The sequence below is a fragment of the Fukomys damarensis genome, unplaced genomic scaffold (genome assembly GCF_012274545.1).
Source record: "Fukomys damarensis isolate Sample0158 unplaced genomic scaffold, DMR_v1.0_HiC HiC_scaffold_19, whole genome shotgun sequence".
NCBI classification, from domain to species: Eukaryota; Metazoa; Chordata; class Mammalia; order Rodentia; family Bathyergidae; genus Fukomys; species Fukomys damarensis.
In genome coordinates this window covers 5,096,793-5,110,857 of record NW_022900931.1, presented here as the reverse complement: position 1 = coordinate 5,110,857, position 14,065 = coordinate 5,096,793, and the positions used below count along the sequence as shown (strand labels likewise).

The 14,065-nt window shown below is 50.5% G+C and overlaps 1 protein-coding gene across 14 annotated transcripts in view; it reads right to left on the bottom strand.

Annotated features, from left to right (window-relative positions):
- The window catches only part of Efcab6 (EF-hand calcium binding domain 6), a 210,288-nt gene that overhangs the window by 24,512 nt on the left and 171,711 nt on the right, over window positions 1–14,065 (bottom strand). For all 14 annotated transcript variants that reach the window (XM_010634367.2, XM_010634369.3, XM_010634370.2 and 11 more), the window contains 2 exons: window positions 11,889–12,084; window positions 8,256–8,447 (listed from right to left, as the gene is read on the bottom strand). In XM_010634367.2, the coding sequence (XP_010632669.1) occupies window positions 8,256–8,447; window positions 11,889–12,084 (388 nt within the window). The remainder of the gene's footprint in view (window positions 1–8,255; window positions 8,448–11,888; window positions 12,085–14,065) is intronic.

Genomic DNA, 14,065 nt, shown 5'->3' with positions numbered 1-14,065 from the left:
GACCATCCTGACTCTGCCACCTTCCCTGGGTGCTGGCTGGGGCCGCACAGACTCGGCAGCTGTGGCTCTCCGTCTTTCACAGATGCAGTGAAGCTGGGCTCTCGGGCTAGATTCGCCCCAGTCCCTGGGCTGCACCTGCCACCGGACAGAGCTCTGGGTGTCTCCCTGGAAGCCATGCTCCAGCGCTGCCGCCACGGCTCCTGCTGCCCGCCATGCATGGGAACATAGAGCCTACCTGGAACAGGACTCAGAAGCTTACAAACACTGGAGGGGCCTGCTGGGGGCCAGGCAGTGGAACGGGGCCAGGAGCCGCAGAGCGAGGCATGCCGAGGAAGCTGCCGGCCCACCAACCACCCAAGGTGCCCTCTAAGGATCCTTTGGCGCATAGACCTTGCCCACACTCACCCCATGGTCCCAGCTGTACCCAAGGCGCGGTGCCTTCCCAACCTCGGGCCTCTCTGCACACTCTGCTGCACCGCCGAGGAGGCCCCTCTCATGTTCACACTCGAAAGCTCACCAGCAAGCTGTCCCTGCTGGCTGTCCCCACCGGCACCGCGGCCACTCGGCCTGCTCCTCCTGCTCCTTGCTCCTGCCCTCGGCTCACCTGTCACTCCGCTCCACATTCACAAAGAATCTGCACTGGGACCTTTGCAGACACCCAATGCACCAATCCTTTACCAGCACAGGATCACCATAAAGTGCAGAGAAATAAAAGGGAAACATTGAAGCTATCCCTCCGACCCTTTAATGATTCAATAAACTCTTGGGGGAAGTCATTTTGTGAAACTGTTAAAATAAATTCTTTCACCCAAATAAATTCTACACCATTTAATCACACCATTACTAGGCCTTAAACATGCACTCAACAGGGTAGGGTCGAACAAAAAATAATAAGGAACATAAGCATTTGGTGTTTCCTCCACCAGGGACCAACACTTGGCACAATAATTTGCTGAATCCAAGGGACAATCATCTGTCCTACAGGAAGGAAGCTGAGGGTCTGGGCCCCGGGACTGGTCAGAATTTGAACCCCACTGTACCGTTTCAAGCTCTGGGATGGGGAAGGGTGTGCGTACTTCTCCAGACCTCTTTGCTCCTTGGCCAACAGGAATAATGACAGTAGCTTCCCCTTCAGGGCTACCTGAGGATTGGCTGAGTCCATTTTCAGATGATGCCAAGAACAACTCAATGCCAGCTCACGCATGGGTGTCTGGTGTTGCCGGCCATCATTCTGAGCTCTGAGCTTGGGTGGCACAAGGATGACAGCGAGTTGGCCAGGAGCAATCGCCAGGGGGACACAGGTTCACTCATTCCTCTCAACCCCTTGCCATAAATCACTCAAATGCAGGCTCCCATGTCAGCCAAGAGACGGAGCTCTCTGGTTTGCTCCTGGTGGCCGTGGCCATGTTGCTGGCGCACGGGTCATCCCACGGGAGCAGGGAGTGGGCCTGCCTGTCGCCCACAGCCTGCACCTCAGGGCCCGGCCTGGAACTGGCCCATGCTCTCATTCACGTTTGCTGAGTGTAACCAGGCACTGAAAGCCAGCACCGAAGCAGTTGGGCTACAGCGTTACATCCCAGGCTACGCCCCAGGGAGGTCGGGTGCTGGTGACGCCTGGATCTTGGTTTGTTCAGCAAGACCACTCGGGACAGGGACTCCCTGGGCTGGCTCCTGGCTTCCTGACATGAATGTGACTGGCGGGATTACTGGTGTAACTCGACTCTGTGCAGAACTGATCCCAAAATCCCTGCCGTGGCTCTGGAGGGATCCACTACTGGGGGGTGTGGGGGGTGCTGACTGGAGAGTGTGTGACGTGGCCCAGGTACTTAGGACAGGGTCCCCTGGTGCCAGGAACTGAGAGAGAATCCCAGCTCGGCCTTGGGGGGAAATGGTGCCTGAAGAGTTTGGAGAATGCCAAACCCTGCGTACAGCAGTGGTAGGGGTGGGGTGGGGCCTGGCTGGCACCTGCCCCTGGGCATCGTCTACCGCTGCTCACCAAGTGACAGACTTGTCTCTGCCCTCCAGGAACTCAGGGTGTCTGGGTCTGAGAAGATTCAATGGTACAAATCCACAATTTAGCTAGAAACAGATCAGGTATGCTTTCCCATGGACCTCACTGAGTGGATTTCTCACAGCTGAAAACGGTTGTGTTCAACTGTCTCGCACTGGGTCAAGCCTGACATGGCCACCTTCACGATTCTATGAAAGGAACCAGGAACTGAGCCACCCTCCTGTGAGCAGCCCATCCTGCTTCTGCAGACCCCAGAGTCGAGCAGGTGCCCAGGCCCCAGGCTGTCCACACTGCTGGAAACAGGGTCCTGAAGGGGGCGTGCACCCCTTCCCAAAGGAGGCTTCCGAACGCAGGCGGGGCTCAGGATGGATGCCAGGAGCAGCTGCAGCGTTGCTCTGCACCAATGCCCACACAGTTGCGGCCAGCACACCGCACCACCTGCTACCTATCCTCTGACACGAGGCTGTCTCATCCCTCTGGCTGGCGTTAAGCAGGTCACCTGCATGGGACTGTGGTGGGCTGGCACAGACCTGATGTCAGAGGGAGCAGAGGCTTCTAGGCCGAGTTTCTGGACCCCGCCCTACAGGCTGCTGGCTTGTGGACTCCAGGTCCCAGGCAGGAGAGATGGGACATGCCATCTACCTGGCTCCCACCGGGCCACCCTGCCACCCCACAGGCCCCACTGCACAGCTGCTGTAGATGTCCAAGGCTGTGGCAGTCTGTCTGTCTGTCACTTTAGCACTGTGGGCTGTCACCAAGGCCACCAGGCTGGCCCGAGTTACCACCCACAGATTTGCCCACGGGAGAGCGGCAGCTGGTGTTGTCTCAGCACATGAGGGTGAACAGGGTCTAAGGGGAAATGCTCCAAATCACACCCCTGGGTTACAGTGAGGAGCAAGAGTAAGTAACAGTAATGATAAGATCTTCATAAGTTACTTGGTTCATTTCCAAAAGTCTTAGTGGCCCCTCCTGAACAGAGACACCCTCATTCACTTTTGCTTTCATTAAATATACACGGACACCATTATACTTACAATAAAAGGAAAGATAAATTAAAGCGATACAAGTATAATATGGCAACTAATATAAATACCACGTTCAAAGAGATTACAAACATTTTTGATGTGGTTTACGGCCTCTTCGGTTGAAAACTACATTCTTAAACCCTCTCCTGCAAGGAAAACCATCTTGAGTTATTTAACATTAAGTGAATGATTGTAAAGATCATATATGTATTATGAGTACAATGAAAGGGCGGTCTCATTGGCTGTCAGCTTGCTACAACGTGACAAAATAATTACCCTGCTTTGAATAAGCATGTGTTTTGTTTAAAAAAAAAATCCCATTATTTCCATGGTAATAAAGTAAAAAGATTTCATACGGGTTTCTCCTATGTCTTTTAAAATTTCTGTTTCTGCTCTGAGTGTTATTTTTATATTCATGGAAGATACTGAAATTGCACTTTAAGGTTTAAAAGAAATGTTAAATAGGAACGATTTCCTGAAAGCGAGGTAAAACTATATTTTGCAGACTGTTTTGAATATAAAATGTTTTTCTAGGAGAAAAGGAGCTATGCAGTGAAGGGAAACACAGTCACTGTTTCTGCACAGAGGTGGGTGGCTCATGAGGAAGGGGCTTGAGTGGCCATCTAGCACTTGTCCTCTTTGTGTTTGGCTTTTCTTCTTTTAGTACCAGGCACTGAAACCAGAACCTTCACACTGAGCTATGTCCTCAGCCTAAAAACGAAAAATATGTATGTTTTTTTCACACAGGGTCTAAAGTCACTAAGTTGCTCAAGCAGGACTTGAACTTGGGATCTTCCCGCCTCAGCTTCCCAAAGTTCTGGAATTACAGGTGTGTGCCGCTGTGTGTGGTAGTTTTCCCTTGTAACCGTGCCATCCAGCAGTGTTTCAGCGTTAGCACCCTGCTCCTCTTCCTTTCTGCTGTTTCTCGTCTTGAATCTGGGAATGACTGGTCTGGGCCGGGAGAGACATGGGCCTGGCTCCTCCCTGGAGACTGAAGTCTGCTTCGCTGTCACTCAGCTGGCTGCCAGGCTCCGCTGTGCTGTGCGCACAGTGGCCGAGGGTCTGACGCACAGGACTTCCGCACCCACCCACGGAGGGGACCCGGCTCTGGGGTGGGTGGAGCTGCAGCTCAGACCCCACCCCCCGGGAAGTGCTCACTGGAGGTCTCCACTACGGTCCGCCTCTCTCCTTCCCAAGAACAGTGGCGGCTGGCTAGGGATTATTCACTGCTGGGCTCTGTAAGGAGAAGGAGCGCCCAGTCTTAATTACATTTTAGTAATCTCTTTTTAATTACTTGCCTCCTCTGCATCCTCTGGAGGAACGGGATGGCTGGTGTCCTATTTAATGAGTTTAAGGATGACGCATTCATGGTCCTTATTATTTGTTACTTCTCTTCCTTTCGATCAATAAACCCCAGATTAAACCTCAGAGGGGTTTGTGAGGCCCAAGCGGCACTTCTCCCGCAGCCGCAGTGCTGCTCAGTTCACCTAGCTCCAGAGTTGGTGGAGATCTTTTGTGGCTCCGAGCAAGGCACCCATTTCTCTGCAGCAAAGGACACAGTGCCCTGGTGGCCTGCAGCTGTTCTGATTGGCAGAAAAACAGGACAAAGAAAATCCCCGTGTACGCTGTGATTGGCTGTGACCAGAAGAGCTGTGATCGCCTGTCCTTCAGCCCACGAATCCCTCACCCAACCTGTCCCCTGGTGAAGGCGCATTCATTCCGTTCACCTCCACTTGGGTTTGTGCTTCTCAGCAAGGGGTCCCCACCCTCCTGGGTCAGCCCAGCTGGCAACAGCATGAGTGTGGGCAGAGGCAGTGCCGGGTGTGGGCTCTGCCTGCAGAGCCATCTCTCAGCACCCGGTGCCGGCCCACCTTGTCGCTTCCTCTCTGAGGTCACCTCAGGCTACAAGAAAAACGCTTCCAGGGTGAAGGAAGGAGACCCGCTGGAGGGATTGGTAGGGTTGAAAGCTGAAGCTGGCCCGCAGCTCCTCCACGCTCAGGTCCTGGGCACCAGAACCAGCCTGCCCTCACCGTGGCCTGGCCACCTCTCCCTGGGTCCCCTGCAGAGGGCTCCTTTTGCCGCAGCACTGACTCCGCTCCTCTAACCGAGTGCGGACCTAGGCACCAGATCTGGTCACTTCCACAACTCCACTGTCCCCCTGGTAGTCCCTCGGCCATGGGACACCAGAGCCTGACACCCACAACACAACCTGTAACTCTTGTGTCCCTCCCTGTGCAGGACTGAGGCCCCAGGAAGGCACAGAACACATCTGTCTGCCCTGAGCCTGGCACGCGGCCTCCAGGAGAGCCAGACAGATGGAGAAAGGGCCTGAGGAGGAGACAACCACCACCCAGCATGCCGGGAACACAGCCTGGCGAGGGTGCTGAAGAAACGGGGGGCAGGACCGGCTGTGAGGTGGGAGGGCACAGACTCAAGAATCGGCGACAGCCACGGATCCAGGGCTTTGGGACACAGGATTGGGGTGGATGAGTAGGAAGGTCAAGTGATCTGTGTTTTGATCTTTCCCAATAATTTCATTTTATTCTGATATAGACGTAAATTACCTTGATATAAAAAAAATGTTTTTAACAAAAGACTCACAGGAGTGCAAAAAAATAAAAAATAAAAAATCCCGGGAACCCAGCAACACACATGATCTGTTCACCCACCCCCCAAGGAGGTGGGTGCAGAAAAGGGTGGCGCAGCGGCTCATACGGCACAGAAGACGTTCGCACGGCTGGGCCTGGGGATCCACGGCTTTTCTTCAAAATCATCAGCATATTCCAAATAGTGTGTGAGGGACACAAGACTTCTACAAATATTAGCTGAAGTCATATGCAATTATCAATATCCAATCGTGAATGATTTGTAAGATGATGATTTCAACCCAACAGAAAAAAAATATTAAAAAATATAAAGGGACTGCTTTCAAGATCAATAAAAAAGATACCTATTCTTTGGCTCCATTGATTTTATTTCTTTGGAAAGAATCCAAAATGTGGATATAGATTTACATATAAAGTGTTCACTGCAGAGTAAATTACGGTGGCAAGGGCTGGGAAAAAACAATCTAAGTGTTTAAAAATAAGGGAGTCAACAAAATGCTTTGTAGACATTGTAACTGATGTTTGGAAAACCTTTAAGTGACATGGTGTAATATAACATTAAGTGAAAAAAGGTAAGAAACCCAATAATGTCGCTCTGAAAAAAACAAAAAACAAAAAACAAAGCAAAGCATCAAAAATAGAAAAAAAACCCAGACACCCGAGGCAATGCAGCCACAGGATGAACAGGGGTCCTAGGCCGACCTGTCCCACCCTCCTCGCTGGGTGCTGGTGCTGGTGCTTCTTGGAGTTGCCTGGCCCCTCCTCGCTGGTGACAATGACTGGACAAGAGCCTAGTGCTTAGTAACTCACTGAGCAGCAGGTGAGGCCTCTCTTACCATCACTGCATGGCCGTGGGGGTTCTGATGACTGCTTTTGTATATTCTGTGCATTTCCCAAACTTTCCGCAATGAATATGCATTTCTTTTAAAATCACCAAAAGTATAACCATTAGAACTACTGAGTCTCACCATAAATAGAGCAAAGCCAAGTCACAGATCAGGCAGAGGTATCTGCAACCCCACGTGGTGACAGAGGACTAGAGTTTCTTTCGCCCCTCACCCCCAGGAATTTGCAAACCAGGAATTCAGCACAAACGTTTGATTTTTACCAACGGCCAGATCCCTAGGGTTGGCAGGGATGGGGAACCTCGAGAGCTTCCCTAACTGCAGGTGGGAGATTGCACTGGTCCACTGCCCTGGGAGCGGGCACAGGCCTGGCACCAGCAGTTCCACTGGAGTTGCCCCCATGTGCTGCTGGTGGCGCCTGTTTGTAAGAGAGGAAACTGAGGACAAAGTACCCATTCAGCCTCCCTGACACTGACGTGCAGTTCGCTCTTTCACAACAATAGGCTCATTTAATAGGGTTTTTATAGCTGCTTCGGTGAATGAACTAAAGCCAATGTACCAAGCAAGAACAACCTAAGTGCAGCAAACATTCAAGGTAACATTTACGTATGTCGCATGTACATAAAGTTTCAAAACATAACAATAGACTATACTCAGGAGTGGCCATCTGAACTATAAGATTGGAGACACAAATCACAGAAGGCAAGAGTCTAGGAGCCTGGAGCAGGAGCCAGATTTCTTGGGTTCAGACTAGATCTGCCACTCGCCCACTATCTAGTGTCTCTGTGCCACTGTCCCGATACATAAAACATTAAAAGCTTGTGCCTCATAGCGCTACCAAAAGAATGAGGTGCCCGGCAGCTGCCCGAGGTAGTACCCCAGGGTGCTTGTTGCTGTTTCGACTATTAATGTCAAAACTTAAGAAGGATCGAGCTATCCGTTTTAGTAGCTTCATTTCCAGGAATTCATGCTGGATAAATGACCAAGCCGTTGTGAACCAGTGTTTATCATACCATTATACATAAAAGCAGGAGCCTGGAAATGCTTAAACACCTTCCCACCGAGTCTGCTGGGACGGAGCTGTTTCAGTGCCTCCGACTTTGTTTTACATGTTTATTCTCCCTTCCCTCCCACAAATGCAGGGGCCGAGGCACCTGAGTGTCCCTGCTCCCTCCGTACAGCATCCTGCCCAGGTTGGTGGCTGGAGGCTCAGGGCGGCTGGTTGCAGCTGGACTACGTGTGGCTGGTGAGGTTGGTCCATTTGTGTGCAAAGACAAATGGCCTGGGACTAAGCGGTGTGCACAGCCAGAGAGGACGGAAGCAAGAAGGGTGGAGAGCACTGTGGCTGGCCACCTCCCTGGATCCCCCGGGGCTACCTCCTCCCACTTCAACCCACGGCCTCCATGTCAACCCCGCCCTGGCACTGCCATCCACGGGGGACCCCGCTGCTCTAAACAGGAACGCATAGTGGGACCTAAGAGTCCTTGAAACCCCGAGCTACCAGGCAAGAAGCAAGTTCCCAATCCTCACTGGATTCAAGTAAAATAAAATAACAATTTAAAAAAAAATCTTTCCAATAAAAGAGGATATACATTCACTTTGCTATATTCGATGTAGAATTCGTATCAATTTTTCATTTCCAACAAGCTAATCACGTGAGGTGATTGCCAACTTATCTGATGTTCTTTTAATCCACTACCCATTTTGTAAAAACTAATTTTAGCTTCTCCCTTCACAAAGAGATGCGTAAGTGCTACAGACGCCTCACCTCCTCTAGGAAACAGCCGAAGTTCTCGAGAAAATACTTCCAGTGTATGTAGGGTGTTAGATGAATTCTTAGTTTCCTCAAAAAATAATGGTACTGGCTGTCTGTTAGGTTGTAGCACAAGTCCTTAAGCACTTGTCCGAAATCTGTAGCCTTTATAAACCCTGTGTCCTCTTTGTCCAATGCAGAAAATGTCTCAAAAAAAAAAAAAAAAAAAAAAATAAAAAAAAAAAAAAAAAAAAAAAAAAATTAAAGAAAAAGATGGCAAATGCTATGCTCAAGGGAATATTTCAAAACTATTTTCAGCATCTCTTCTGCAGAATGTGAATGGAATTTAGTGTATGTGACTAGTGCAGCTCTAAAATTACTAAGCAAGTGCTCCATTATTGGAGGAATAAGACAGCGGGGACGTGCACAGGAGACTAGAGCATCTAGTGCCGGAAATTTATCTCATTTGTTCCTGAGAAGCCAGGAGGAAGGAGGTGAAGGGGAGCCCAGGACTGGCTCCTTCCCTTCCGGTCCCAGGACGCTGTTCATCAAGGACAAGGAGAGCAACGTGCCCTGATGCGCAGTGCTTTGCAATAGGTGACTCAGAAGGGACCCAGGGCATGGGGCAGAGTCCCAGTCAGGGGGCTGACTTGGCAGTGCTGAGGCGGAGGGTCATGAGCGGGTCCTCACCCTACCCCCAAGTTGGGCTTCGCCCCTGGGGCTGTGTGATCCCACTTCCCCGAGGCCACAGCCTGCACAACCCCCAGCCTCAGGAGCAGACCCCGTTGCTCGGCCTGGGTGGGAGGGGCTGGGGCCACCCTGCGTATCCAGCCTCAGAGCAGTCAAACTGAGAAAGTGCAAAAATGTGCTATAAAAAGAGAGCACATTTTTTTCCATCTGTCGAAGCAAAATCATTCATTTTTATTGCACTAGGAAATCTGTATGAAGTGGTAGATTAAGATCTTTTTTTAAAGTAAGAATTTAATGTGCCCACAATCTCCAAACCAAATTCCCTTGCGGTTAATTCTCAATCCGGGCTAATTAGGCATACCCCAAGGATGACACTTGTGCGACCAAATTAACCTTAAAATACTATGCAGGGGTACCTCGGTTCAACCCGAATCGTGAAATGAACTAAGTTCATGAACCAGAGAAGCACTATACAGCCTCAGAACCGTACTTTGCCTGTAGTAATAGATGGGGATGCAAAGGCGGGGGATTCTCAGGCCTTGGGGTCAGGAACTGAACTCTAAACCTGGGCTCTGCTGCTCACACTCAGTCCTGAACCTCTTTGGACCTCAGCCTCTTTGCTCCAAAGATGGATGAACTCAGAAGGTAGCTGTGAGCTTTATGACTTTACTGGAAAATGCAGGTATTAGGTACCTGGCACATACGAGATTCTCAGTATGTGCTAGAATTATCATCAAAAGGAATGCGGCAGGCCAGGTGTGGCAGCACATGCCTGCAATTCCTGGGCGGCTTAGTGACTTCGTGAGACTCTGTATCAGAACACAACAATTTTAAAGTTAATAAGGGCTGGGGATGTAGTTCAGTGTAAAGGCCCTGGATTCAATCTCCCAGCCCCAATACGGCAAACCAAGGAGTCTGTTGTTCAAGGACATTGGAGACACCTAAGAGGCCACTGTGTTCCAGGTCTTTCTGTGCTAGATCTGTGTGTAAATCCAGCCTGCCAAGCCAGGGGCGAGTGCAAGAATCAATTGGGAAAATGCTTCGGAATTTGTAAAGTGTTCCCTAAGGAGGAGGTACTGATCCGTCATTTCAGAAACAAGACATGCGTGAGACATTCCAAACACTTGTGTCCCATGTCCCCTTGATAGCCATCCTGAGATGATGGATCACTCCTTCCTCCCTCACTGCCCAGTGCCCTCTCCCTGCATCCCACCTCCCATGCTCTCACCAGAGAACTTCCGGGCCCACTGGGAAGCTCATCGCTCCACAGAGAGACCCACTACTCCTCCCAAGCTTTTGTGATGTCAACTGGGGCCACTTTAGATTACAAGGGGACAATGCCATCCTGTGAATGGATTTATTTGGCTTTCACGGTGCTTCTGAAAACCTCAAAGGACATGCTGACATTTAGAGATCAAGAAACTTTGTGGCTTCTCCTGAAAATGACCAGATCTGACAATGCCTGCTGCTTTGGCTCAGCACCATCCACCCAGTGAGAAGAAACTCCCTTGGATGGGGCTGTGCTGCCTGGAGGGCTAAGCGCTGTTCAGTCCACACCCAGGCCCTGGGACGTCTGAGTGTGCTAGCCATGCTGGTGACTGTTGAGCAGCAGCCTTGGGACGTGGAAGGTCTGGTGGCTTTCATGTTCACATGGTTTTCCAGCGGGCCACACACACTCATACAGATATTTCTAGATAACCAGTGAGGACGTGAAGATGTTACAGCCCCAGAGAGGATGCCTGGATGTTCATAATGTCTGCTCCCCAGGACAGAGGCCCAGCTCGCCAGCATCTCACAGGCTGGAGGGCCCCATCCACCTCTCTGCTCTTCTCCTTGCCAATTCCTTGTACCCCGCTTCTCCCTACACTGAAGAGACAGGGATATGGTTTCCCAAACAGGTTTCCGTCTCAGGAGTAGAGACAGTGTTCTTCTCTGATGGGCTTGGAGAGTCTTGTAACATCAGAGCGTCTTTGAAATCCAAGGGACTGAAGCTTATCCTCCAAATACATCAGGAGAGCAGAAGTGCACCTCAGTGAAAGGTCCTCTGGGACTTTCACTCTTGGCACCGCCTAGATTTGGAACAGGTTTGGGACACGTCCCTTTCTCTTCCTGCCTGTGCTCCTAGCTCTGCCACATGAGACCCATTTGACCTGGGGCAAGCTTATCTGCCCTGAGCTTGGAGAACGAATCAACAGTCCTGCCTTGGATGGCTACAGTCAAAGAGGAAAGAGGCTTGTCAGGGTTGGTGGCCCATCACTGTCCCTGGGGAAGGACAGCGGCTGTAAAGTACAGCATGGGGCCCTGAGGTGGGGACCCCGTAAGAATGCTCCTGAGGTGCGGGGCGGATCTTTCATTATGTCTCACAGTGGCCACTGGGCTTCGTGCACCCTGAATCTTGAAGGAGGCCCAGCACTGCTGCCCTGAAAGGAAACTCTCCTGGGGCCCAACCTGGGGGACAGGAGCCAGGAGTATGGTCTCAAGCACTGTTTCCAAGGACGGAGGGCCTAGTCTATAGCATCACTCCACAGACACCAGTGCTTGGCACCCTCCTGAGTGCCACACAAATGTACCTCCATGGTGACCCTGGCCTCCTGGCCACCTTCATGTTACTGTTTTGCAGAGCCCACTAGCTCATGCTCTTGAAGGCCACCTTGTATCCCTTGCCTCTGTGGGCCCAGTGCTTGGCCCCACTGAAAGCTCATGGATCTGTGAGCTGCTGTCGTCCAAAGTCCTCCTTGCAGGAAACCCTGGGTTTCACCCCACCTGCACCACCTACTGTTTTCTGGGCATCTCCACCTCTGAGGACACGTGTCAGACAGAGTCGGGGTGTTTTCTAGAGCAAAAATGCATGCACTCGTCTTCAAAAGAAACGATCCCATTGTGATTAACCAGACATGGAGGGAGAGCCTGGTGGAGGGAGGGCTAAGAAGCACTTACACAGAGAGGCACACACCGTACCTGCAACAAAGCTGGGTGGGAGGAGCTAACCACCTCCTGGATGTTCTTCACAACCTCCTCTGGGCTCAGTGTGGAGAAGCTGATTGGCACGCTTTCTTCTTTCTCTTTTGGCTGAGGTCTAGTTGTCTTGCTGTTCTCCAGTGCTCTCAAGAAGTCAAGGTAATTGATGGCATTATCATGGCAGATGATTCCCAAACTTGTCCCCACAAAAAATAAAAGGATATATTAACTTTAAAAAAAAAAATCTCTTGGTAGGGCCGGGGATTTGGCTCAGTGGTTCCGCTGCCTGCCTCCCAAGCGCAAGGACCCGAGTTCAATCCCCAGTACCAAGAACGCATCTACTGGGTATCCATTCAGCAAACAATTGCTGAGCACAAAGCAGTGTGGGGAAAATGAATGGTTTTCTGACACTACTCCCTGCCCTCTGTCATTAGGTAGGCACACGAATGCTGCCAGAGAGAAAACAGGTGAGCGTCACACAAGAGGGGAGGGAGGGAGGGTCACACTACAGGTGGCCTGTCCTGAAGACCTGGAGCATGAGCACTGGACAGCAGGGCTCACAGCTTGGAGGCCAGAAGACAGCAAGGGGAAGCTGGGCAGGCAGCGGGGCCCTGGCGAGGACGGGACATTTGCAGAGCAGTCCCGTAGGGTGGGATCACCCCTGACAGTAGCGTTAGAGCCGGCCCGGAAGTGAGACTGTGGGGCAGTGGCCAGCAAGGGACTCAGACAGGAGCTCCTGAGGCCTCTGCTGAGACAGAGGAGCTGGAAGAGGAGGAGACAGCTCAGGAACAGTGGAGAGGACAAGAGGGACCAAAGAAAAATGCGTTAAATTTCCTGTTGAGAATGGTGGAAAGAAGTTGCCAAGCCGACAGCTCTCCGAAGATACTGGAGATGTGCAAGACTTGTGCAGCCTAACATCTTCTCAAAAAGTACGTCTCATGCCTACCACCACCGGAACGCTCCCCAGCACTGACCCAGAAATGTCCTTTTCACTCTGGAGGGGTAGATTGTAGATAAAATGCAGAAGTTCCCTGAGAACATAGAACACATTTTCTTTAAAGGTCTAACATAACGCAACATAAAGTTTCAACGAATTCCAAGCTCCCATTTCTGGAGCCTACTCTTGGGCCCTGGCTGGCACTCAAGCACATAAACCCTCTTTCACCTGGGTGAGATGCAAGTGTCAGAGTGGGGCAGGGTGCGGTGTTGGTGAGACGGAGAGAGAAGAGCCAGGGACTCAGATCTGCTGCTAGGATGAGGAGCCAAGAGCCGAACTTTCCCAAGGCACAGGGGCAGAGCAGCGCCCAGCCCTGGGATGGGTCGGCTCGAGCCGGCGGACAATCGGCACTACTTCCTCAGCATGGCCTTAACACGGAGGAATAAAATCAAATGCATATGCTAATCAACCCAGTATTTAGAAAAGTCTGTTTTGGAGCTAGGAAAGAGTAATCCCCGCGCAATCACCAATAGCCGTAATGTTTATCATCAAGAAGTCTTTGAGAAGAAACGGGCAACTGCGTGGTGGATCCTTATTAAGGTTTCAGTACGTAAAACTTTGATCACCCTCACCAGAAGGTGGGTTACAGAAATTGTGCAGTCCTTTGTTGTTGTTGTTGTTGTTTATAAAAGCAGCAAGCCTATTACTCTTAATGATATTCTCATATAATCACTTAGCTAATGGTTTATCTGTGGCTACTTTCTCACGATTTATTCATGGAAATCATATGCATTTTATTCGCTTGGAGATAGATTCAGTGAGAAAAGACTGTTTAAGAAACACAAGAACATATAAGCATTTGAGGATAAAATGGTTGTCACTTTCTGTACACACACACACACTCACACACACACACTCACACACACTCACACATATGCAAACATAGCACTGGACTTCTCATAGCTTGAACACAATGGAGTGATAGCTTCAAAATTTTTCCAGGAAACAGTTTTCTCCCTAGGATTCTAGGCTCAGACAAGCTAACAATCTGTGTGAAGAGGACCTTTAAAGAAGAGATTCAGGCAAAAATAACTCAGAAGGTTTACTCCTTTCTTGTCTTTCAAAGGAAATTACCTCAGGAGGTACCTCGGCAAGAGAAGACGTAAATCAAGAAACGAAAGGATGTGATATGGAGGGAAGAGGGGACATGCGCAGAGTTGAGAAGTGTCACTCTTATCTC